This window comes from Bombyx mandarina, chromosome 16, assembly GCF_030267445.1.
Source record: "Bombyx mandarina strain Sakado chromosome 16, ASM3026744v2".
NCBI lineage: Eukaryota > Metazoa > Arthropoda > Insecta > Lepidoptera > Bombycidae > Bombyx > Bombyx mandarina.
In genome coordinates, this window is record NC_143222.1 from 6933535 (window position 1) to 6960051 (window position 26517).

At 38.6% G+C, this 26517-nt stretch overlaps 2 protein-coding genes across 3 annotated transcripts in view; one reads left to right on the top strand and one right to left on the bottom strand.

Moving 5' to 3' along the window:
* Nucleotides 1-16054, top strand: LOC114246750 (uncharacterized). Of its 2 annotated transcripts, XM_089734005.1 has the most exons (12): nt 1-196; nt 1098-1175; nt 2722-3916; nt 4527-4667; nt 5202-5313; nt 6352-6495; nt 7649-7794; nt 10704-10870; nt 12879-12999; nt 14320-14435; nt 14708-14833; nt 15943-16054. In XM_089734005.1, exons 1-11 carry the CDS (start codon nt 65-67, stop codon nt 14813-14815), a joined length of 2460 nt encoding a protein of 819 aa, XP_089590131.1. In that variant the 5' UTR covers nt 1-64; the 3' UTR covers nt 14816-14833; nt 15943-16054. The 2 variants fall into 2 exon arrangements, with proteins under 2 accessions (XP_089590131.1, XP_089590132.1); XM_089734006.1 differs by lacking the exon at nt 1098-1175 and having other exon boundaries at nt 14-196.
* LOC114246751 (N-acetylglucosamine-6-sulfatase) overlaps nt 15142-26517 on the bottom strand; it is a 19964-nt gene continuing 8588 nt past the window's right edge. The window contains exons 6-10 of the mRNA XM_028179427.2: nt 20096-20263; nt 19307-19508; nt 17876-18183; nt 17312-17428; nt 15142-16348 (exon numbers count right to left, since the gene is read on the bottom strand). Of these exons, the coding sequence (XP_028035228.2) occupies nt 16175-16348; nt 17312-17428; nt 17876-18183; nt 19307-19508; nt 20096-20263 (969 nt within the window). The 3' untranslated portion in view covers nt 15142-16174. The remainder of the gene's footprint in view (nt 16349-17311; nt 17429-17875; nt 18184-19306; nt 19509-20095; nt 20264-26517) is intronic.

A 26517-nucleotide genomic window follows, 5' to 3' on the forward strand; every position in this document is an offset into this window, starting at 1 on the left:
CAACAATAACAAATGTTGTACATACATAATAGATAATTTTTTGTGTGCAAAAAATGCTATTTTCATGAAAATTAATACAATTCAATACATGGTAACAAAAATAATGAATAAGGGTGACGATATTAATAATTTTGTGCCTTCTCTCTTGAACCCGCGAAGATACAAAAAATCAAATTTCAACAACACATTAACACAAGTGAGTGGTAAACAAATTGTATTGTGTATGTTTCAGACACATATTCAGACTACATATTCATACTTTTTACTAGTTAATATGAGTAGGCGAGTTCAATGTCACTTGATGATATAATTGTTTCCTGGAGTCCATAGACATCAACATTTGTATTTGATCGTGCATCATTAGATTTAAATATATTAAGTGTATAATCTATGATTAGATTCAAAAAAGTCGAGAGGTTTAATCACAGAACACTATTACTTCTAGCGAAGTTTAATTCCAAAACAACAACTCAAATTATAATGCATAATTTCTTCATTACAGACACTGAATTTTTTAAATTTGAATCTTTAGTGATTAATCTCAAAAGGAAGCAAGCAGGGCTTCAGTTTCTTAAGGCATTCATGTTCATTCAAGTTACAACTACCTATAAAAAAAATCCACAATTTATGAAAACTATCTGTATTTAACTTTTTTTTGTTAGTATGTTACCCATAGTTAATTTGATACACAGTATCAATGTGATATATTTTTCAGTACTTTCATTTTTTTTGCATGTGAATGAGCTTCCACTCTGCCTGGTCTTAACTGGTTACTGGGGCCCATAAACATTACCATGTGAATGCTTGTGACCTTCAAACACGAAGTCTAACAGCTGTCCAACCTTTCAAACTGTATTCCATTGCTGTTTTGTGACAGAAACTGGCAGGGCTGGTACATAAAACCACATCATTAATTAAAAAAACAAATTAAGTAATAAAGCAGTTTTAATTGGAAGAGGTTATGGTTTTTTACTTGTAAATTCTATTAATAAGAGTTGGATAGACAAGTACAATGTAAGATTGCTTGGCTTTGGATAATGCACCTTTTTTTTTTTTTAATAAAGTGACCAAGAACATTAATTGTTTTTCTTTAACAGAATTCTATGGTCAGTAATATTTCACTGTCTCTGGGAACTTCTCGCAACAAGGTTAATGAGCACCAAAAGTCATCAAAGGTAAAAAAAAATTCAAACAAGGATCAAGATTTTGCACTTTTTCAATCATATACTTTTTCACAACTAACACTAGGTACATCACTTTTTCACATATGATTGAAATTGCATGAGATAAATCTTGTAACATTACTGAATTACCTGAATCACTATATTTACTGTTTAACAACTTATGTACCTGTATTCAAATATTGCATTTGACATAACTAATATTTGACAAGAGAACTGTTGTATTGATCTCTATAACAAACATATTTTATAAATTTTATTTGCTCTTTCTTGCAACACTCAAGTAAGTTTTGGGGGCTTAGTTAAAGAAGGATAATTGAAATTTATTGTAAAATGATAAAACAAATTATTTTTTGAAGATGAGTATGTATAATATTTTTTTTTTTTTATTGCTCTTGTAGGCAGACGAGCATACGGCGCACCTGATGGTGAGTGGATACTGTCGCCCATGGACTTCAGCAATGCCAGTGGCAGAGCCAGGCCGCTGCCTTCCAATATAGTTTTTAATAGAGTGCTGCCAATATGTAATAGAAGACTGCTCTTATGTTATGTTTCCTTTTGTTTGCTGCATTTTATCTAGAGGAGTAGAAAACAGAATTTCATGGGCCTCCAATCTGTCTCAAACTAAATTTGTGGTCAAAAAATGTGGTTTCTTAAATTGCTCTAGTAAATGTGACGCAGCAACAGCATATAATTTTTTTTATTGCTTAGATCGGTGGACGAGCTCACAGCCCACCTGGCGTTAAGTGGTTACTGGAGCTCATGGACATCCACAACGTAAATGCGCCACCCACCTTGAGATATAAGTTCTAAGGTCTCAAGTTTAGTTACAACAGCTGCCCCTCCCTTCAAACCGAAACGCATTACTGCTTCACGGCAGAAATAGGCAGGGTGGTGGTACCTACCCGTGCGGACTCACAAGAGGTCCTACCACCAGTAAAGATTATTACATTATATGTAATTATTATTAATATATGTGTGGCGAACTCCAGCTGGCATGCACTATTCATCACTCCAATTGTAATTTTTCTATGCAGACAATTTAATGTAAGATTACTGGTAGGGTATTATATCACCAACACCACCATTTCGCCTAATTCTGCTACAGAGCACTTGTTCTGGTTTGATAGCAGTGGGCGGTGGCATTTCTGGCGTGATATACTCGTTAACCATTTAACAAATTTTTTTATTGCTTAGATGGGTGGACGAGCTCACAGCCCACCTGGTGTTAAGCGGTTACTGGAGCCCATAGACATCTACAATGTAAATGCCCCAACCACCTTGAGATATAAGTTCTAAGGTCTCAAGTATAGTTACAACGGCTGCCCCACCCTTGAAACCGAAACGCATTATTGCTTCACGGCAGAAATAGGCAAGGCGGTGGGACCTACCCGCGCGGACTCACAAGAGGTTCTACCACGAGAATCACCCATCAGGAAGGCCCTACTATCTACAGCAAAAAAAATGAAATTATATTAAATAATTTTACTAACACATCATAATAATGGCATTCGCTAGAAATTAGGAAATTCGATTTTAGGAACCTGGAACATCTGTAATTACTTTGGTACTGGAAAACGTAAACCCCGAAATTGGTCAACAACCGGCTTGCACAACAAAATCAGTGAACAGTGTTCTAGATGCTACAGACACGATAGATATAGATTTTACGTGTGATGAAAAAAATGAGAAACGCCCAAAAGATAACTTAGTTCCGAGTATTGATGGTACTACTGTAATTGTCGACAATTGTCTGCCACTGCACAATGGTAAATCACTTTTGTCAAGTTCCTCGGAATTAAGCACGGACACGTATATTCACGATACCCAGAAAAAAAGCGACGATACAGTGATTTTAAGAGGTAGTTTTAGTCGCCAACCACTTATAGGCATATCGTTTGCTCTAACAAACAACGAGGCTGTTGATGTAAACTCGAAAAGCTGCGCAATCAAACGTATCGTTTTCAATTACGAACATAATAATGTTAATGTTAATTGTGACTTAATTGAAAATTCGAAATCGTTGAGCGATTACGAATTTGATGATATGCATAAAAGTGTCACAGGTGAAACTAAAAAGGTTTTAGTTAATTTAGAAATTAGAAAAAGACCTAACTTAGAAGACGATACGGACGACTCTAGAGTTCTAATTTTGAAAACAAATGCCATTGAGAAATTCGGACATGTCACTGTCCAACCGCCAAATTATAAATTAGAGAAACGAAAAATTATTTACGACAGTTGGAAAGGGAATAAAAGAAGATTACTCGACGCCACGTTGAATAATGGAAATTTTGCGAGTACTAAATTGAAACAGAAATCGATTCATGATTTCCTCCCTAAGATTGTTAATGTTTTTAGTCTAAAAGGGGAAGATACAAATGCTGATCAAATAGGAAATGTGGCTAGTGTGAGGGCGATGAGTAAGAATTCTTGTGTCGGTGATACCAATAGAAGGACGCTGTGCAAAGTAAACGACAGAAACAATGAATCTCCAAGGTCCGTTAAAACTACGTCTATAAGACGAGAGATTATATCTCCGCGGAGTCAAGATGTCAAAATAATAAGAACCGAAACACCTCATGTACAGTCTGCTAAAGTAAGAAATGAAAGCGCAAGCGCCCACTGGCCCAGGAAAGGAATCGAGACACTAAATTTCAGTTTACCAGCAAAATCTAAATCCAATCGTACATCGATTTCTCCAAGAAGTATACCACATCATAAAATCGTTGCAGGTTAGTTTACAAACCAAAAGAATCTGATGTAGAAGGTCCTGAATAAATTAAGTTGCAATTGGTGAATTACGAATATAAGTGCAAAAGTTTTTTGAGTTCGTCTGAAATCTTAACGAAAATGTTTGTATATTCGTCCACGAGGTTGAGCTTCAACATAGCTTCGAGACCATCAACATTGACGCCTTCAGCTCTAATACTAGGAGCGGGCTTAGGGACCCCGGTTACCGTACTCGTCGAACTCGACAAAGAGGTCGACGTGCAACCTAACCCATACATCAGCCCGCTGAGTTTCTCGCCGGATCTTCTCAGCGGGTCGCGATTCCGATCCGGTAGTAGATTCATTCGCGAAGCAGTTGCTCTTGAGTTGTTAGGTCTCCTTCGGAGGCGCTCGGCCAGCTGTTAGCAAATCCCACTTATCCTGGCTGAGCCTTTGCTCGCCCACGTGTCCACCAGTAACCCTTCAATCATAAAAAAAACTATCAACTTTAAAAAAGTTACAGCTCTTACAATTTTTAAGGATTTATGGCAAATTTTTACACCAGTCTCGATATTAACGAGAAGCTTGTTCACCTGTGCGTCTATGTGAAAACTAATAACTTTAAATTTCCAGGGACTTATTTCGCGGTTGATGCATTTTCATATGGGGACATACCAAACGTGAAGCATTATTTTCTGACCCATTTTCACTCCGATCACTACACTGGTTTGAAGAAAAGCTTTAATAAACAACTATTCTGTTCAAGAATAACAGGTACGCTCCTGAATATTCGGATATCCGATGCTGTTTTCTTTGATCCACTATTGTAAGCCGCAATATTAGACCAGAGTCAACATTACCAACTTCTGTTCCAACTTGATCTCATCATTGATCCAACGCAGCTCTTTCGTAGTCCACAGGGAATATACATGCATCGACTTTTATATATATTAAAGGGGGAATGGATATTTGGTATAAGCGACATTTTTGCAACTTTACAGGAGAGCCTTTTAAAGTTTAAAATTTGGATAAAATATCACAACAAAAAAACTTCGCCTATTTGAATGGGGTAAACTTAATTGAAGTACAATTAAAAGCGTCGAATTCTTGATAGTAATGCCAAATAAAATGAACCTTTAATTACAAAGATATATGTCGCATATCAAGCAAAATGTCGCTTGAACCAAATATGTAGCCTTTCACCCTTCGATATGTATATAGAAAGATAATAACTGTTCTACCTTTCAAACCGCAAAGCACGACGGCTATGAATTTCCTTGGTAATATGGTGTTTTGGAACTATTCCAGCGGATCTCTGTATATCACGGTTAGGCGTGAACCCGAAGAGCATTCACGTTATAAGCATCGACGAAACGATCCGAATCGACGGCGTCGAAATAACGGCTGTTGACGCTAATCAGTAAGCGCTTTATATTTATAAAAATCGAATGTTATAAAAGCGTTTTTGTTGTGGGTTCGATCTTTCGCCTAACGATGAAGCGACTGATGGACGTGATTGTTTTTAAATCGAGAGTAATCTGCTGCTATTGCAGGATCAGATAATGTCTCATTGGACACATCGAGTAGAGTGTGTTCCATTAAGTACATATTTATCAGGTATATAAGTTAGGTGTCGATTGTGGAGTGTGTCCGGTCACCGTCCTCGCCGAGCCCGTCGCTGGCGATGAAGGGCTCGACGAGTAAATTCACCCATAGACACAGCTCACTGAGTTTCTGGCCGGAACTTCTCAGTGGGTCGCGTTTCTGATCCGGTGGTAGATTCTGCAAAGCACTACTGTTGCTAGGGCCAGTATTAGCAACACTCCCGGTTGGAGCCCCGTGAGCTCACCTACTAGATCGGTGAATCTAGAATAACTCTTCGAGGTTACGAGAATATGTAAGAAAAAAAGGAGTGAGTAGAGTGATAGTTGTTTGTTAATTCCCAAAAAAGGGTGCAAAGGATTATGCCCCGGACAGCGTTAGTTACTTTTATTTGTTTATTGTTAAGATGGGTGGACGAGCTCACAGCCCACCTGGTGTCAAGTGGTTGCTGGAGCCCACACTTATCTACACGTAAATGCCACCACCCACCTTGAGTCATGAGCTCTAAGGTCTTTTTTATAATGCAAGGGCTGCCCCGCCCTTCAAACTGAAACGCATTACTGCTTCACGGCAGAAATATGCAGGGTGGTGTTACCTACCCGCGCGGACTCACAAGAGGTCCTACCTGGTAGTAGTATATTAGAATTATATACCTGGTGGTATATTAAATATATATAATAAAAATCTTACATTTATTTCTGTTATCTGGTACCTATAACACAAGCTCTTTACGAGCTTGGCACGGGACCAGATAACGGGGCGTGATTTTTAGTAAATATTTATTATAGCTTAAGCTCTTCTGTTTCGTCAACGTCTAATAAAATGCTAACGTAATATTGTCCGGTTGTTTTTGCAGCTGCCCCGGGGCCTTGATGCTAGTGTTTACGCTGCCCAACGGGAAGACGTTGCTACACACTGGCGATTTTCGTGCATCGCACACGATGGAGTCGTACCCTATATTTTGGAATAAGGATATTCACACCGTCTATTTGGATACGACGTTAGTGTCAATTTTGTTCGTCGTGATAGTTGAAAGGGCTCGAGTCTCACTTACCTGCTGACTCGGTGGTGCAGTTGTGGCCCTGACTTGCGCTGAGGTTCGTGGGTTCGATTCCCGGATCGGGCAAATATCCGTGTGATGAGCAGGTTTTTTTTGTCTGACTGTTTATAATTTATATATCGACACTTGAAAGGCAAACGTGACTAAGCGACAATAACTGCTTTGTACATAAATGATAGGCAATAACCATATCCGATGCGCAAAAACAATATATTTCTAGGTCTATTAAAATCATTTCAATCCTACAGCTAGATTCGTTAATATAGAATTTTTTTCAGGTATTTCAACTTTAAATTAGTCTACTGTAAAGTTGACGCATTGTCGCTTAGTCACGTTTGCCTTTCAAGCGTCGATATGTATATACTTGTGTATAAGTATGTATGTCAGTCTCAGTTACCCATGTTACCCAGGGAATCCTAATTTGGGCCCGGGTGACAGTTATTTATTTATTTAGCGATGAGGTGTCCGAGCGACCACCCAGCTAGAGATATGACTGCCCCACCCATAAAATTGGAACGCACTACTGCTTCGCGGCAGAAATATAAAGGATGATGGTACCGCCCCGTGTGCGCTAACCGTACGCCCTACCATCAGTGCGAGTTACCTCGTTTAATTCCATTTAATTTAAATTCGTGCAGTTTCATTGTAACTTTTCTTACAATATTAATGACTCTGCTCTTTATTCCAAAGGTTTGAAATGACTGCTCTTTCATCTAAAGGTTTGACTGTATGAGCTTCATTTCTTTGGCCAGTTTAATAAACCAAAAAAATTGCTCAGTTACTTGTGAAACAAGAATACTCAGTTTAAGCTAGTAATATGCATATATAGAAAATAATTTACGTACCACCTACCATTCGGCTATGGAATGAGCTCCCCCTTTCCACGGTGTTTCTCGAGCGTTATGACATGTCCTTCTTCAAAAGAGGCTTGTGGAGAGTATTAAGCGGTAGGCAGCGGCTTGGCTCTGCCCCTGGCATTGCTGAAGTCCATGGGCGACGGTAACCACTCACCATCAGCTGGGCCGTATGCTGGTCTGCCTACAAGGGCAATAAAAAAATTATGATTGTAATTTGTGTTCAAACTAATTTTCAGTTATTGCAATCCACGTTACGACTTCCCTACGCAAGACCAGAGCTTAGAAATGGCTTTACAGATTTTGAAACAGAAGAAGACGAACTTGGAGAGTGCCGGGAAAAAGTTTTCATCGGTGCTTATCGTGTGCGGTACTTATACGATAGGTGAATGTTGAAAAATTTCATTTTAACTACTCAATTAAATAGTGACATTGATTGATTTGTGACGTGGTTTAAATAGAGATATGTAAATATATTTATTTATACAACTATATGTAACTATACTTGAGACCTTAGAACTTACATCTGAAGGTGGGTGGCGCATTTACGTTGTGGATGTCTATGGGCTCCAATAACCACTTAACACCAGGTGGGCTGTGAGCTCGTCCACCCATCTAATCAATAAAAATAAATAAATAAAAAGAGTGATAAGAATGAAAGTGGCACTAGTGGGCGAACTCACGGGGCTTATCCTTAACGTACTTTCTAAAATCCCCCAGAAAGAGCAGGGTATAGGTGAATCGTTCACTCCATCGGGATCGCGACCCACTGAGAAGATCCAGGAAGAAACTCAGTGTATTATCCTCAGGATATCTTACAATGGTCCGTACCGGGGAGACCGGCCGCGCCCACATAGTTTCTCGCCGGATCTTTTCAGTGGGTCGCATTTCCTATCCGGTGGTAGATTCTGCGAAGCACTGCTCTTGCTAGGGCCAGTGTTAGCAACACTCTCGGTTTGAGCCTCGTGAGCTCACCTACTAGTTCGGTGAATCTAGAATAACCCCTCGACGTTACTAGAACAGGTAGGGAAAAAAAGGAGGCCGGTGTTGTTGGTTATTGACGATGGCCTGGACGACACGCCGGTCGGGCGCTCTCAGAGTGACGCTTCGAGTCGTATTGTAATGTTGACTGCGGGAACCCCCCCTACTCTACTTGCTATCTGGCCCCAGGCAGTGTAACCATTATTATAGTAATAATGGGCCCTACTCTGGTGGCGGGTGGTGTGATGATATCATATTTTTTTATTGCTTAGATGGGTAGACCAGCTCACAACTCACCTGGTGTTAAGTGGTTACTGGAACCCATAGACATCTACAAAGTAAATGCGCCACCCACCTCGAGTTAAGTTCTAAGGTCTCAAGTATAGTTACAATGGCTGCCCCACCCTTCACACCGAAATGCATTACTGCTTCACGGTAGAAATAAGCAGGGTGGTGGTACCTACCCGTGCGGACTCACAAGAGGTCCTACCACCAGTAATTACGCAAATTATAATTTTTCGGGTTTCGATTTTTATTATAGTAATCGGCAAACTTCTTGAGCAAATGACCTTGACTGCGCAGAACCGAATTTTAGATCACTTTGGTGGTGAGGGTGAGGCGCGACGGCAGGGGAAATCGTATCGAGCGCGTTATTGGTAGATCAGTCGAACCTTGCGTCCCGCACCGCGCCCTCATTCCGCTTGCTCCCAAAAGTACGCTTGCGTACAGTGGAAAGTCTATCGTTATTAATCGTTAAGTTATTTGTTATAATTGCTTGTGGACTTTGTTGCCATTGCTATTTGATGAGTGTTTGTTGATTTTTTATAAAACATACACTATGCCGTGACAAACTGGTGTAGTACTTAAAAGAAAGGGTAGAAAATTTGTGTACGACGTATATTGCTTCATTATAAAACAGGGGAAGAATGATATGGAAAAATTAAAACAGACTTCGGAAGCAACAAAAACATCAGTGAGTACTGTTAGGTGCATTATTAACGAAGCTAAAGGCTCTGGCTTGCTCGCCGTGTTTCGGACTCCGGGTAAGAAAAGATCAGGGAAGAAGAAAGTTACCGGAATGGATAGTTTCGTTCAATCTGTAATAAAAAGATGTAATCATAATAACTACGTAACAAGCAGCGAAACTCCGTATCGTAGAAAGGCTTCGAAAAATTTAAAGAAGATATAAATTTTAATGGCTCGGAATGAAGCTTACGACGAATTATGAAAGAGCTAGGCTTCAGATGGAAAAAAAGAACAGAAAATAATCGGAAGCTGGTAAATGAAAAAAGTAACATTCGATTACTACGAATCGAATATCTTCAAAAAATAATTAATTATAGACAAAAAAGAAGACCGAATCGACCGAGTTGTAAACTACGCCAATGAGCCCTATGTCGACTCATCACGATGATAGCGACTCGGGTGATGAAAACAGTGATGATGATGATGGTCAAGATTATGATAACGAAAAAAAAATTACAAAAACCAGCTTCGCTTCAACTGAACGAAGACCTGGCAACAGCTCTAGTTTTGACTTAATAGAAGGAATATCTATTTTACCCCAAGATTAAATTATTACAATTATTAACCTATATGTTTTGTTGATGTTCTAATAAATATATAAATAAATACATATGTTGATTTTAATAATTTAATAGCATTATGACGCAAAGTAAATAATGTTTTTGCACGTGAGTGTACCATGCGCAAACTTACCCCCACTACGTCAACAAATGCTCAAGAAGTTTGCCGGTTATTATACACGATGTTATTCTTTCACCGTGGAAGTCAATCGTGAACATTAGTTGAGTACGTATTTCATTAGAAAAATTGGTACTCGCCTGGGATTCAAACACCGATGCATCGCTCAAAACGATTGCACCGGACGTCTTATCCTTTAGGCTCACAACGACTTATATAAACATAACGGTCATCTCGAACAATTCCACAGAAAACTACTTCCTCTGTAGACCCTATATCTCCGGTTATAGGTTATACTGTATAGAAATATAAATTACACGTTTAGGGCGGATTTTTCTAAAAATCTTAATAATAATTAAATTAGTTAATAATCTTCTTTTTCTCCACCTTATCCCACTATGTGGGGTCGGCACAGCTAATTTTTCTCTTCCATTCTCTTCTATCAGCCGTCATCTCAACACTCACTCCTCTCTCTCTCTCATATCGTCATTCACACACTCCATCCATGTCTTCTTCGGTCGACCTCTTCCCCCTCTACCTTGCACTACAATTTCCATACATCTTCTTACATTACATTAATTAATAATAAAATCTTAATTTTTTTTTAAGGTAAAGAAAAGTTTTTCCTCGGTATCGCTCGTCGCGTCGGCTGTACTGTCTGGGCGTGTCCCGAAAAAGACAGGATCTTAAAGGTCGTCGAGGGACAAAGCTTCTCCCACTCGCCTCCGCAATCTTGCCAGTTGCATGTGGTGCCCATGAGGGATCTTACGCATGAGGTAAGCAATAACATATCATATGCGTATTGGTATAAAGTTGAATTTGAAAAAATCGTTGAGTCCCAATCTTTAGATGGGTCTGGGATATGTGACTGACGTGATATCTTCAATCTGTCTTTTACGCCAGTTCTGCCTCGTCTACACGGAGTTATAATATTAATACGCTTTTATTAGCTTCAGACGTATGTATGTTAGTAAAGGAATCTTTGAACATGATTTTGACCCCCTTCAAAACGTCGGATTAACGAAATTTGGAATACTTATTAAGGACCATGACAATAAAATATTTATAAAAAAAAAATTCAAAACTGAATTCATACTAAAAAAAAAAAAAAATTGAATTAAAAATAGTGTAAGAAAAAATGAGTTTATTGTAAAAAAAGCGTGGGGTGCATGGTATCAGTAGTTATAAATATTTTATGAACAGATATGAGTAGAAGGGTTATTTTGATAATACCTAGGCGGCACTGAAAATTTCGGGAATTAACGAAGTGACACAACATTACTATTTAAAAATGTATTTATTGCTTTTCGAAGTATTCTCCGCGAAATTTGACACATTTTTCCATACGATGGAACCAATCATTGAAGCAACCATTCCATTCGGAAGTTGGGGTCTCCAAAATGGCCGTTTTGTAGGCGTCCACAGCTTCTTCAGGTGATGAAAATCTCTGTCCACGCAATTTATTCTTTATTTTAGGGAAAGTATAGAAATCATTAGGGCTTAGGTCGGGGCTGTACGGCGGATGGTCTAATAATTCTATGTTTTCTTGCTCTAAAAACTCTTTTGTTCTGTGCGCGGTGTGAGAACTCGCATTGTCGTGATGGAGGATGATGAGGCGGTTGCAGTTCTCTTTACGGAGTTCAGAAACGACCTGTGGCAAACAAATGCTAGCATACCATTCTGCGTTAACCGTTCTTTGTCCCTCAAGAGGAATAGTCGTAACATGGCCGGTTTTGGAGACAAACGTGGCCACCATTTTTTTTGCAACACTCCGTGAACGAACAATTTTTGTTGGCTTTAACTCATTTTCGAATACCCAAACTCGTGACTGGTTTTTTGTTTCGGGTTTGTACGCGTATATCCAGGATTCGTCACCTGATACAATGTTGTATACAGCATTTGAGGATCCTGCGTGGAATCTTTCGAGAGTTCTGACGCACCAAGTAACGCGAGCCGCTTTTTGCTCTTCACAGAGCGAATGCGGTATCCATCGGGAAAACAACTTTTTTACACCTAATTGTTCATGCAAGATTATTTGTATTTGACTCATACCAATGTCTAAAGTTGCCTGAATTTCGCGGTATGTCACATGTCGATCTTCCTCAATCAGCTTACGCACAGCATCAACGTTTTCTTGGGTGACTGCAGTTTTTGGACGACCTTGACGGGGATCATCACTGAGCTTGACACGTCCACGTTGAAACTCAGCAAACCAGCGATAAATTGTGGTTTTAGATGGGGCTTCATCACCAAATGCAGAAATCATCCGGTCAACACACTGTTTTTGTGTTAAACCACTTCGAAAGTCATAATAAATCATCGCTCTTGAATTTTCTCGAGTCAATTCCATTTTCTCAACGACTAAACAAGTTTGACAAAACCTTGTGACAAGACCGAGAATCTTTTTTTAAATAAATTAATGGTATTCGATTTTTAAAACCAAGGAGTTTTCAATTAAAAAGATTTTAATATGACAGGAACAGTGGAAATATTCCATTCCCGATACTTTTAGTGCAGCCCTCGTATCCTAAAAAGCACCCCACGCTTTTTTTACAATAAAATAATTTTTTCTTACACTATTTTTAATTCAAATTTATTAAAATTTATTTTCTATTTTTTAGTTGGATTTTCTATAAAAGCGTATTTTGGTAGTTTTTTTTAAACTCTTTTTTTTTTTTTTTTAATTAACACTCATAACTGATGCATCTTTTGCGATAGTCTAGCACGACTGGGCATTATAGTTTAAAGATTTAGAATAGGTACATCGAGTTTTTTGTTTCCCAGAAATTACGGAGTTATCTGGACAGCCTCAAAGGTACATTCAGTGAGGTCGTGGCCTTCAAACCCAGTGGATGGGAGAACGGAAAGAATTCGTGCGTCGAAAAGGACTTTGTCACTATACACGGTAAGCGCTTAGCTATATAATAATATTATGTACTTTATAATGTTATGTATATTTGACTATGTGGGAATCTGTATATATAAAGATTAATTGCTGTTCGTTAGTCTCGCTAAAACTCGAGAACGGCTGGACCGATTTGACAAATTTTGGTCTTGAATTATTTGTGGAAGTCCAGAGATGGTTTAAAAGGTAGATAAATGTGAAAATGCTCGGAACTAAATAAAAATAACAATTTTGTTTTCACTTTGATGTGTCCCCCGTCGGACGGATTCCTTTTGTTTGTTTTAAGTTTATTTTATACAAAAGTTCTGGTCTTTTATTTCTCGACTGAGGTACTACGAAGTCTGCCGGGTCAACTAGTGTTAAATAAAGATTAGAAGATGAATTGGCCAGAGCTGCATACTCATTAATGACTTGATAGATTTTTCAAGTAGATACATTATCATATACAGGGTGTAAAAAGATCATCCTAAGCTTTTCTATACTTATCAGTTGATTTACTATTGAGTTTGATGTCAAAAAATTCTGTACAGTTCATGCCACGAAAGTATTTATCTCATTCTCTTGCAGTCTGAATGCGACACAGATATTTGCCTCATTTTAGTGTTGTGTTTTTGACCCTATTACTATTACAACTACTGCCATAATTATACAGTTTCATTAAGTTTGAAATTATCTACCCGTAATAATAATGGTCCCAAGTAATAGTATTTATGATGTTATTTTTTGTGTATGAAATTGGTTGCCTTGACCACCTGGCTAGGTCCGAAGCTATGGTTCAAATATGTATAGCACATACAATAATTAACTAGGCAACACAAAAAGCAAATAATATTCATTTGCAAAGCAGAGTTTTTTTTATTGCTTAGATGGATGGACGATCCCACCTGATGTTAAGTGCTTACTGGAGCCCATAAACATCTATAACGTAAATGCGCCACCCACCTTGAGATATTAGTTCTAAAATGTCAAGTATAGTTACGACGGCTGCGCCGCCCTTCAAACCGAAACGCATTACTGTTTCACGGCAGATATAGGCAGGGTGGTGGTACCTACCCGCGCGGACTCACAAGAGGTCCTACCACGAATAATTACGCAAATTATAATTTTGCGGGTTTGATTTTTATTTCACGATGTTATTTCTTCACCGTGGAAGTCAATCCTGAACATTTGTTGAGTACGTATTTCATTTTATTAGAAAAAATTGTACCCGCCTGGGATTCGAACACCGGTACATCACTCAACACAAATGCACCGGACGTCTTATCCTTTAGGCCACGACGACTTCAAAAATGTTTATCTTAATCTTAATTTTTCTTGCAGGTATTCCATATAGTGAACATTCGAGTTTTTCAGAATTGATAAGATTTATAAAATTTTTGAAACCGAAACAAGTCGTGCCCACTGTTGATATATCTGGCGGGGTCAAAGCTGTTCAGGTATATGCGTTCTCATGATATCTACAATCACTATTTTACTGTTGACATTGTCAATAACATGCACCATTCTGTTAAGCTTATTTGCGTTGAAAACCTTTTTCAAGTTGACTTCAAACTTGCATCGCTGTGCTGACTGCAATATCTTATCAACTTCTATCGTGAACTTTTATTGTAGCTTTGAACCTAACCCCCACTGGGGAGTGGGGTAATTGATATTTCCAAGAGATGCCTTTTTCAAATTTGCCTTTGATTTACTTTTCTATTGCTTCCAGAAATACTTTCCCTGCCCTCTGGTTAGCAAGGACGACGTAGCCGTCCAGAGCAAAGTTACAGATTACTTTAGTTTACAAAATCGACAGCAGGTCCCGGCTGTAACCTGAATTTGCATGGATCTCAAAGTAAGTTTTTGTGTTCAAATATCACTACATAGTATAAAACAAAGTCGCTTTCTATCTGTCTGTCCCTATGTATGCTTAAGTCTTTAAAACTACGCAACGGATTTTGATGCGGTTTTTTTGAATAGATAGAGTGATTGAAGAGGAAGGTTTATGTGTATAATAACATCCATTAAATAGTGGAGAAATCAATAATAAACTACAGTTTCCGAAGCGAAGCGAGGGCGAGTCGCTAGTTTGTATAATAAATATTTATCTGCAGGAAACTACCATGAACATTAAAAATGGACGATTTCTAAAATCAAAAACAATTTCTAGTAAAAATGTTCTTTAATATCGAGCTGTTTCTAGTTATTGGTACATGCTAATTAATTATATTATTTTTGGAGCTATTTGTGTTAAATATATTTCTCTGATTCATTCAGTGGAATTTTTGATCGATTTTAAACCGATAGACCATGGTTTGATCCCGAGGCATGTAATATTTTATGTGTTCACAAACAACATCCATAAAGAATAACATGTTTAAGAAATGAAAATGAAAAACTATTGCTTTTAGACAAATAATCGAACTCACGGCCCATTATTTTTATTGTCCTTGTAGGCAGACCAGCATAATATCGCTAACCTGATGAGTGATTTTTTTTTGAGTGGTTACTGGAGCCCACCATCAATGTAAATGAATATGCAATTACGAAAAGGGCACATGTCACATATTTTGTCAAATACGTTTTTTCATATACATGTAGTTTTGAGGCTTACCTACACCCATTTTATAATAATTCCAGTGATTTTCAATTGCTAATTAACACTAAAATATATCTCAAAAGTTAATATTTTAAATTTTACACTGCTTTAGGAAATAATCAGTTTTTTCATTTCCTGAACATTTTACATTTTCAGAGATGTGCCCTTTTTGAAATTGCGTATTCTAAATGTTGCATTGACACTTAGTTCTGTATTACAATTTTATAGTGTAATGTCTGTCCTTATAATCAGAGCGCATTACTGCTTCACAGTATCAATACTAATGGTTCATGTTTCAAGTGTGTATTTTTAATTCAGTTAACTTATTTTTTAATTTAATTCAGTAAATTTCGTTTTTGTTACAGGTTTTTAAAGATGTTTAAGCTGCCATACTGTGATGTATTTTTGATATTGTTATATTTTAGGTTAATTTTATGAACTGTTTTATTTATTTTGTAATAAAATTTGTCATTTTTACTGGTTTTCTTTTTTGTGGTCGTTACATGAAAATAGCCTCTTCACAATTAACAAATTTTACTACTACCCACATTAACTCTGGAATTGTGGTAATCGAGAGAAAATTAAGTTGGAGCTATACTAAAATATATTAATTAGTGGTTCCAATGGGTGATCACAATTATGAGCACCGGAGCAGGTCAGCATCCGCGTTAGAATCTCCTTGTACCAGTACTTCACCGCCGGAAACACGTGGTTCACAATGTTCTCCAATTCGAAAGGATCGTCTGCTATGTTGTACATTTCACTGAAGTTCTGTAAATACAAGTGGTTTATTTGAATATTGAATTTGGTAAAATTGTACTAATTTATTCATCTATATCTTAATACGTGAAGCAAAAACTTTGTACCCCTTTTTACGGAAATTGCGCGGACGGAGGAGTATGAAATTTCTCACACTTATAGAGAATATAGAGAAGGAGTGCACAATGCAATTTTTTATTTAAATAATGCATAAAAGATACATTAAATCAATAAAGAAAACATTACACTGCCATGTATTTGACACACACACATTTTTTTATTGCTTAGATGGGTGGACGAGCTCACAGCCCACCTGATGTTAAGTGGTTACTGGAGCCCATAGACATCTACAACGTAAACGCGCCACCCACCTTGAGATATAAGTTCTGAGGTCTCAGTATAGTTACAACGGCTGCCCCACCCTTCGAACCGAAACGCATTACTGCTTCACGGCGGATATAGGCAGGGAAGTGGTACCTACCCGCGTGGACTCACAAGAGGTCCTACCACCAGTAATTACGCTAATAATAATTTTGCGGGTTTGATTTTTATTACACGATGTTATTCCTTCACCGTGGAAGTCAATTGTGAACATTTGTTGAGTACGTATTTCATTAGAAAAATTGGTACCCGCCTGCGGGATTCGAACACCGGTGCATCGCTACATACGAATGCACCGGACGTCTTATCCTTTAGGCCACGACGACTTCACACAATATGTATATATACTCTTTGTTTGTTGTCAAACTTTAGTTAATGCTTAGTCTGTGGTCAAATTGAAAATAGGTTAATATTGTTTATCTTGTTTATCTTTAATATTATTTGTCTACAGTGTTGTCTTGGCGAAATCTGTGATTATAGAAGTATAATAGTCTTTGACAATATAACCATAATAATGTTCAAATTTATAATTTCAATTAATTATAGTCGAATTTCGACTACTGCTGGACCACTAGTTTAATTTAGATTCCTCACCTCATTGTCAGCGAAGAGGCAATATTTCTTGTCGATTCGCTCCGCGATGTGTCTGATACAGGCGTATGTATTGTTTTTGGCGTCTTGACACTTGCAACTGTACTGAGGATAGCATTGCTGTAAGGAAAGAAAAGAATCTTTTCAAACATCAAACAATTAGTCTTGTAATGTTGGCCTAGAAGAGCACCACCTTATCCCTTCCTGAAGATGTAGAAGGCGATTAAGAGAATCACCAGAGAATGGGCAACAGCGTTCTTCGAGTATCACATACGACACATCGGCGTGTTTTTTTTTATTGCTTAGATGGGTGAACGAGCTCACAGCCCACCTGGTGTTAAGTGGTTATTGAAGCCCATAGACATCTACAACGTACATGCGCTTTGAGATAAAAGTTCTAAGGTCTCAAGTACAGTTACAACGGCTGCCCCGCCCTTCAAACCGAAACGCATTACTGCTTCACGGCAGAAATGGACAGGGTGGTGGTACCTACCCGCGCGGACTCACAAGAGGTCCTCCTACCACCAGTAAAATATAAGAAATATAAAAAGTCTACTAGATACTTACAGCGAGATTACCGCTATCATACTTCCAAGGACATTCTTTATCCACAGATCCGTCCTTGCCTTCGCCGTAGTATTCAATTAGCATGTTTCTCTCGCTTATGTCCTCGTTGTGAACATCGATGGGCCTTCCATCCACGTTGTTCGGTATGTCCAAGCCGGCCAGCTTGATTATAGTCGGCGCCAAATCAATGTTTAACACCGGCTGTCGGTTTTCCACGTCCTTTTTCAATCCTGGCCCTTTTATTAGTAACGGAACTTTGATGTCAGTTTCGTAAGGTTGACGTTTGTCGTAAACTTGAGAGTTTTGACCTGGAATGATAATTGATTTTTATACAATATGTTTATTTTTTTTTTTTTTATTGCTTAGATGTGTGGACGAGCTCACAGCCCACCTGATCTTAAGTGGTTACTGGAGCCCATAGACATCTACAACGTAAATGCGCCACACACCATGAGATATAGTTCTAAGGTCTCAGTATAGTCACAACGGCTGCCTCACCCTTCAAACTGAAACGCATTACTGCTTCACGGCAGAAATAGGCGGGGCGGTGGTACCTACCCGTGCGGGCTCACAAGAGGTCCTACCACCAGTAAAAATCTATAATAGGCAAAGACGAAACAGTTGAGTTACTATTGAAGTGAAACTTCTTTAGAATCGTTATGATTTCAAACTCGATGAAACGAAAAAATAAGTCCACAGAGACACAAACACACGGATGTATAGGATTCAGCCGGCGAGAGAATGAGATAGAACACATTAGACGTTCTAAGTGCAGTTTTTTTTAATACAGCGCCATCTATAAGTTTTTTTAATACTAAAATGTGTATGAAACCTCTTGTAGTTAATTTTAATTTAGGATTATACGTGAAGTTAAAATATCAATTCACAGGGTGTCCCAAAAAAAAGGGTGTGAAGCCGTGTGTGGAACAATGTAGATCATGTGACAATATAAAAAAATTCAGCTTGTAATTAATAGTTTCATAAACATAAACAATTTTTTTTTATTGCTTAGATTATATTGGTGAGAACCTTTAATTGGCTTTTTGTTTCTATTGTTTGTTATATTATTATACTTTGTTAGTTGGCTGTTGGTTCTCCTTGTATTAAATAAATAAATAAATAAATAGATGGGTGGACGATCTCACAGCCCACCTGGTGTTAAGTGGTTACTGGACCCCTTAGACATTCACAACGTAAATGAGTCACCCACCACGAGACAAGTTCTAAGGTCTCAAGTATAGTTACAGCGGCTGCTCCACCCTTCAAACCGAAACGCATTACTGCTTCACGGCAGAAATAGGCATAATTTATTAATTTTTTCTACCGTTCGATGATACCCTTGAGACATTCAACAAGTGCGTTATGCTGACATCCAAGCTGAAATAAATTATCAAAAAAAATACCATTTCAGCCCTCGAATATGATACTCACCGATATGGTAACCGTTATCAGAAGTGAACACTACGTATGTGTTATCCAGGAGCGCTTGAGTTTCCAAAGCGCCTATGATGTCGGCGACCATCTCATCGACCGAGAGCAGAGTTTCCCATCGGGACCGGTATACTTGGTCGAGTTCGGGAAGCATCGCGTCAGGCAATGGCGACGGAGGCATGCGGAGCAGCCAATGCTTATCCTGACATGTATGAAGACTACTGAATTACCCGCAAAATTATAATTTGCGTAATTACTGGTGGTAGGACCTCTTGTGAGTCCGCACGGGTAGGTACCACCGCCCTGCCTATTTCTGCCATGAAGCAGTAATGCGTTTCGGTTTGAAGGGCGGGGCAGCCGTTGTACTGTTACAAATGGGACCTTAGAACTTATATCTCAAGGTGGGTGGCGGCATTTACTTTGTAGATGACTATGGGCTCCGGTAGGTAACCACTTAACACCAGGTGGGCTGTAAGTTCCTCCACCCATCTATGCAATAAAAATAAATAAATAAAATCTTGAATACACCCACACTGAGGATCGAAACTAAAGCGCAAAATACAAACTAAAATTCCATTCAAGCTGACATATCTCGGGCCTAAAATAAGCCAATAAAATATCGAACAGAACACATTAGTTAGGCAGTTATGACGTCACGCGTTGTGATTCGTTTTAAAGTGTTAGAACAATTACGTTTCACTTATAAATGGATTTCTAAAATCCTCTGACATTAACACCCCTATTGTGTTATGATGATATATATATTCTAGGGTTATATCTCATACGTACCTCGGCGATGATATTGAAATTGGGGCTCTTTACGACTGTCACGTTATTGAACGCGTCTTTGTGTCGAGGGGCGGGGGTGAAGGGCTGGTGCGGGGCGGGGGGAGCGAGCACCATCAGAAAGGGCTTCGATTCCGTCTGATTCTCTATGTAGCTGACTCCCAGTTCACGCTGTTAAACAAAACGACAATGTTTAGGCCCGATTAGGTAATTGTTTTAGGAATAATAATAATCGAAAATGTAATTTACAAAGGGGAATGCCCACTCTCCATAGTGTGCTGGGCCCAAGATGGACATCAAATATTACTATAAAAATGGACTGTTTCAAATTCTTAAATGTATTGGATATCTAAAAAATATATTGAAATTGACGCCACTATTAAAAAAAAAAAAAAAAATAGTTTTGAGGTTAATTTTCTATCGGATTGTGAGATACTTAAAGAACTTTTCTTTTCTTAATGTTTAATTTATTAATTATAAGAGAGATGTCCCTAATGTATTTTTATCCAATGTATGGTTTTGAATCTCGGTTAGGTTAAAACCCCAATTCACACAATGGTTTTTAGTTGTAGTATGAAACGTTATTGATCGGTATCCGTAATCGAATGTAGCTGTGATCCTTAACTCCTAAGCCAAAATCGTCGTCGGTGGATAAAATCCATAAAACAAAGCCAGTAAAATAAATCGAAGAAAAATCAAAACACATCCATTTTGAACGTAAGCGCAAGCAGCAAGCAAAGTGTCAGTCAGTCAGATAAAATTCAGTGTTGTCAGTATAACGAAAAATAATTACATTAAATTGATATATCGATTATTTTTTTAAATAACTGATAGTTGATTTATTTTTCTTGATCTTTTTTTTACGAGTAACATTATTATGTTTATTTATTATTATATTATTATTTTATGTTTTTGTTTTAGTTGTACATATTTAAATAACAATACTAGTAAAGTTTTTTTTATTGCTTAGATGGGTGGACGAGCTCACAGCCAACCTGGTGTTAAGTGGTTAACTTAGCCCATAGACATCTACAACGTAAATGCGCCACCCACCTTGAGATATAAGTTCTAAGGTCTCAAGTATAGTTACAAGTTAAAGTCCAATGGGTATGTCTTTGATGTTATTTTATGTGCTTATAATCGATTAAAATCGATTTATTAACTCATGAATATAATATAAAGCATATAAATAAAACATTTTAAGTATTCTCAAATACTGAAAATGTTTTATTTATATACTTAAAATGTTTACTTAATACGTAAAAGGTTTTGACGCTGGCAATATTTTTCCCGCAAAAATCATAAACCTGGTTTTTTCAATAGACTTACTTTTTTAAACTACTTATTGTAAACTTTAGTGGCGCTCGTTTGGAAGACAGTAAACGCATATTTATTTATGACAAAATTAATGCACTAAGTATTTTTTCCTAATCTATTGTCCGCTTTGGGCCTGAAATGGGCATTCCCCTTCATCATCTACATATTATTATTGTTCCTAACTGATTGATATTGTTGATAACTAGCTGCCATTATGTTGTTTTTGCAATGCTTTGATAGTCGACACGACATGTTTAGAATTTTCCAAAACATTTTCGATAGTTGCGACCCACTGAGAAGATCCGGCGAGAAACTCAGTGGGCTGTGTCTATGGGTTAATTCGCTCGTCGAGCCCTTGGTCGCAAGCAACGGGTTCGACGAGGACGGTGACCGGTGCTTGTGGTGCCTAAAAGCACCGATAATGGATCGGTAGGATCCGTAATGACGTGCTTTGGGCGACGTCGACTGTTTACCATTCGGTCTACAGGATCGGGTGACCGATAGTAGTACTAGGCGTTTCGTTCGTTTTTGCTATTTGTCGGCAACTGGCTTTGCTCGTACTGGCGTTTAGGTTGCTGGTGGTGCTGCCCCGCTTTTGTAGCGCATCAGGGATGTTTGCAGACGCGCACATAGATTGTTTTTACGCTACCATGCTTAAGAGGTGTGCATCTCTGGTAAACAGAGTGAGGGCCAGCTCCAACAGTATCCTGAGCATGATCGCAAGCAGGCTGGACTGTATATACATGGGTCGCTGTGGTGCCATCTCCCATGGGATGTTACCACAGTAATTCATTGTGATGTAAATATAACTACTAACATAGGTCTAAGTTTTATTAACAATTTATATGAGTCATGGATACTTGAAATAAAAACATTATTATTATTATTATTATTTGTTTTAGCTCAATACCAATAACATTGAAGTTAATTTTATTATGTTACTGTCACTACTTTAATTAAGTAAATATATGTATACTAATCATATTTTTCATACTACAATGTTGTTTGGAACCGCAGTAAAAAGTTTAGTTGCAAAGCAACAGCTGTCATTTATATTTTTATAATTTTTAAATTTTGTTTCTAAAGTCATTAAAGAATAAACTGTCAGCCATGAAAGTTGCATCATAATTTTATTTTATTTTATTGCAAAAATCTTCCTCCTCACAAACATAAATATCTAAATAAGAAACCGTCCGCTACATGGTCCATCGAGCCGAGATACCCAGGAAATAAGGGAAGTGATCCAAGTTTGATATTCAGGACAAATTAGTGATGTGTAACCCATTACTCTGTTTTTTGTTTAGATTATTTATATTTATCATATTACAAGCTGGGTTAACTATGTGGTTTGTTTAATGTGTTTTTGTTGGCATTTTTTTGGTAATAGTCTATGTCTCTCACACTTGTAAAATTATTATTTATTTATTAATTATAGGTGCGTACATAATAGTGTGACTGTATAGTTCATTTTAGTTCATTATTTCAATTGTAACTTCTATCAATGCCAGATTAACTAGCCCGCTTCTGCCCAAATAATTCCGAAATGAGTGAGAAAGAAGAAAAGGAGTTAGTTAAAAAACGAGCTAGTCTAAAAGGCCGATTGACTACATTCAGAAAGTACATCGAGGAATTGAGCGGTACGTTGAATCAGCAACAAGTAAATGAATTGCAATTAAGAATCGGTAAGATCGAATTATTATTTGAACAATATGACGTAGTACAAACTAAAATAGAATGCCTCGCTGACGATTTCAGCTCGCAAAGCACAGAGAGAGAAGATTTCGAATCGATTTATTACAAATCCCTTTCACAGGCTCAGGAGATTCTTTCTCGTAATTCTAAATTGTTACAAACCGATGCGCATAGTTTTGAGAGTTGTTCTCATGTGAGCAATCATCGCCTGGTTAAATTACCTACCATTAATCTACCCAAATTTAATGGTTCATATAACAACTGGTTGGAATTCCATGATACCTTCAGTAGTCTTATACATTCGAACGAGGCGATAGGAGAAATTAATAAATTCCACTACCTCAGGGCCTCGCTAGAAGGCTCTGCTGCTGTACTACTTCAGGAGATTCAGTTCTCTGCCAGCAACTATTCTGTGGCATGGAAGCTGTTATGTGAGAGGTACAACAATAAGCGCCTATTAATTCAAACACATGTTAATAATTTATTTAATATAGACGCAATAAAGAGTGAATCTTCGTTTAATTTAAGACGTTTCATAGATCAGCTGAATAAAAGCCTGAGAGCTTTAGAGTCGCTGGGCGAACCGACTGATCATTGGGACACTCTTCTCATCCACATGATGAGTCGTAAAATCGAACAGAAGACGCTGCGTGAATGGGAAGAGTGCAAAGGTCGTCTTGATAAAGAAAAGCCCATTTCTTTGTCCATATTTCTCGATTTCATTCGTAACCGGGCCGATCTATTAGAAACGATGGAATTTACTCGCCCTAACCTTCCTCACACACAATTTCAGCCACCACAGTCGCCTAAAGGTCAGAAAATTAAAACATTAGTTTCTGTCTCCGGAACGCAGCCGTCGTCGAGTGGCGGCGCTAGTATTATTTCTGGTTCCGGTACAACATCGTGCCCACACTGTAAGGATGAGCATTATCTTTATAATTGCGATAAATTTCTGAGCCTTAATAGTGAGCAGAGATGGGAATTAATTCCTCAGTTCAAGGTGTGTTACAACTGCTTTCGTAGTGGTCATTATTCGAATCGCTGCAGAAAAGGTGGTTGTACTTTATGTAAGCGTAGGCATAATACGCTGCTGCACACCTCTTTTAATAATAAACAGAGAATTAATCAGCCCGCTCCTAGGCATGACACTACGGCAATCGCCTCCGCCATCCAGCCTGAACCTCCTGGTAACCACGGCCTAACGGTAGCCACGTATTCTGCCGCCGCACCTTCAGAGTTTAGTAAAGATGGTATATTTGCGACGGCTCTCGTTAAAGTTGTCGATAGTAATGGTCACGAGCACATCATACGTGCTCTTCTGGATTGTGCGAGTTCGTCTTGCATAATTAGTGAGAAAACGGGTCGCTTATTGAATGCCAAGTATATTGATATAGATAAACCTATTTTCGGCATCGATAAGACTAGAACGAACACTTCAAAAATGTGTTATGTTTCTTTCAGTTCACGCACTGAAAATTATTCCAAATGTCTTCTTTGTTATGTATTGCCGTCCATAACTGACGACGTGCCTTGCCATTCATTTGATGTTTCGCATTTAAATATTCCCGCTAATATTATTTTAGCCGATCCCCAATTTTATAAGGCGTCAGAAATTGACATGATAATTGGATCTAATGTCTTTTGGGATCTGCTCGGGACACGAAAGATCAATCTGGGAGATAACATCTCGATCCTCTGGGAAACTCGACTTGGCTGGTTGGTGGTTTCCGGGGATCTAAGTGATGGTCATGGATATGCTCCCCTAATGTGCAACTTTACAAAACTTGCAGACATTTCTCAAGATCTTGATCTCGGCGTTAATGACACTCAGAACTTGCTGTCGCGGTTCTGGCAGCCGAAGGAAGTCGGCCTTAAGTCATCATACTCCGAGGAGGAACGAAAATGTTTAGAACATTTCGTTAAAAATACGAAACGTCTAGCTGATGGTTGTTTTCGTGTGCGTGTACCCTTAACACAATCTGCGGACTCCTTAAGTAACGGACAACTCTAGTTACCTTGCCGTAATGTCTTAAGCAGATCGGCCTTGAATGCAGTGACAAGAACATCTCAGAGATCATCATTCACGACTTCTACGTGAATGATCTCCTCACGGGGTCTGACTCATTTCAGGAGGCGTTGGACATTAAGAAAAAAGTTGCCGCAGAGCTTGCCTCCGCCAGGATGCCTCTGCGCAAGTGGAAGTCCAACGATCCTCTACTCTGTCTTACCGGTGATCCGTGCGACGATAGTTCGTCCCTCAGTTTAAATATCGGATCCCTTGAGTCGTGTAAGACATTAGGCCTCAATTGGCAGACAGCCACAGATGAGCTTTCTTTCTCTGTCGATTCGTGTGAAGCCTCGCCTTCTACGAAACGCTCTATGCTTTCGGTCACTGCACGCATTTTTGATCCCATGGGGTTAGTTTCTCCCTGCATTATTCCTATTAAAATACTATTGCAGCGGCTATGGGTTCATAAGTTATCATGGGACGAACAGCTCCCATTTGAAATAGCCAAAATTTGGGCTAATTTAATTAAAAGCCTTCCGCTTTTAAATAATTTGCGCATCCCTCGCCTTATTGTTTGCGAGGCTTATACTTACGCGGATCTCCACATTTTTACAGATGCGTCACAAAGCGCCTATGGTGCTTGCCTTTATGCACGAAGCGCGAACGTGTATGGACGAATCAAGGTCTCGTTACTTATGGCCAAGAGTAAAGTGGTTCCATTAAAGCCAACGACGATTCCTCGGTTGGAGCTCTGCGGGGCTCTGGTAGGAGTGCGCCTCTATGAGAAGGCTATTGATTCGCTCCGGGTTCAGGTCAGGCATACTACTTTTTGGACTGACTCGACGATTGTGTTAGGCTGGCTTAAAATGTTGCCTAGTAAATTACAGCCTTTCGTTCGCAATCGTATGGTAGACATCATGGAGAAAACCGTGAACTGTACCTGGCGTCATGTTCCCACTGATGAAAACCCTGCTGATTATATTTCTCGCGGCGTCGAAGTCGTAAATTTGCAGGGTCTAGATCTGTGGTGGTCAGGTCCTCGATTTCTGCAGCAAGACTGCTCTCAGTGGCCTTCCAATCCAGTCCGGTACAGCGAGTCCAAACTCCCTGAAGTTCGTACTGAAGTCTCGTTGCACCTTTCAGTTCCACGTGATGATTCATTTATTGATTTCAGCCGATTCTCAAGCCTATCTCGACTAAAACGTGCTGTAGCCTATGCATTGAGATTCATAAATTTATGCAGAAAGCTATATCCACAAACATTTAAGCTCTAAAGAGTTACAGAACGCTTTGAACTTGATTATTAGGAAAGCTCAGTCTGAGTCGTTCGTCGAATACAAACTCCTAACTCAGGGACATTCGGTATCTCCTAAAAGTCCCCTCAACAAGTTCAATGTCTTTCTTGATG

What these genes read in the sequence shown, in the direction of transcription:
- LOC114246750 (XM_089734005.1), top strand. Translation starts at nt 65, where the DNA reads ATGAAAATTAATACAATTCAATACATGGTAACAAAAATAATGAATAAG. An exon ending in TGAGGGATCTTACGCATGAG is followed by an intron (nt 10,871 to 12,878) that starts GTAAGCAATAAC and finishes TTTGTTTCCCAG; the next exon opens with AAATTACGGAGTTATCTGGA. An exon ending in GGACTTTGTCACTATACACG is followed by an intron (nt 13,000 to 14,319) that starts GTAAGCGCTTAG and finishes TTTTTCTTGCAG; the next exon opens with GTATTCCATATAGTGAACAT.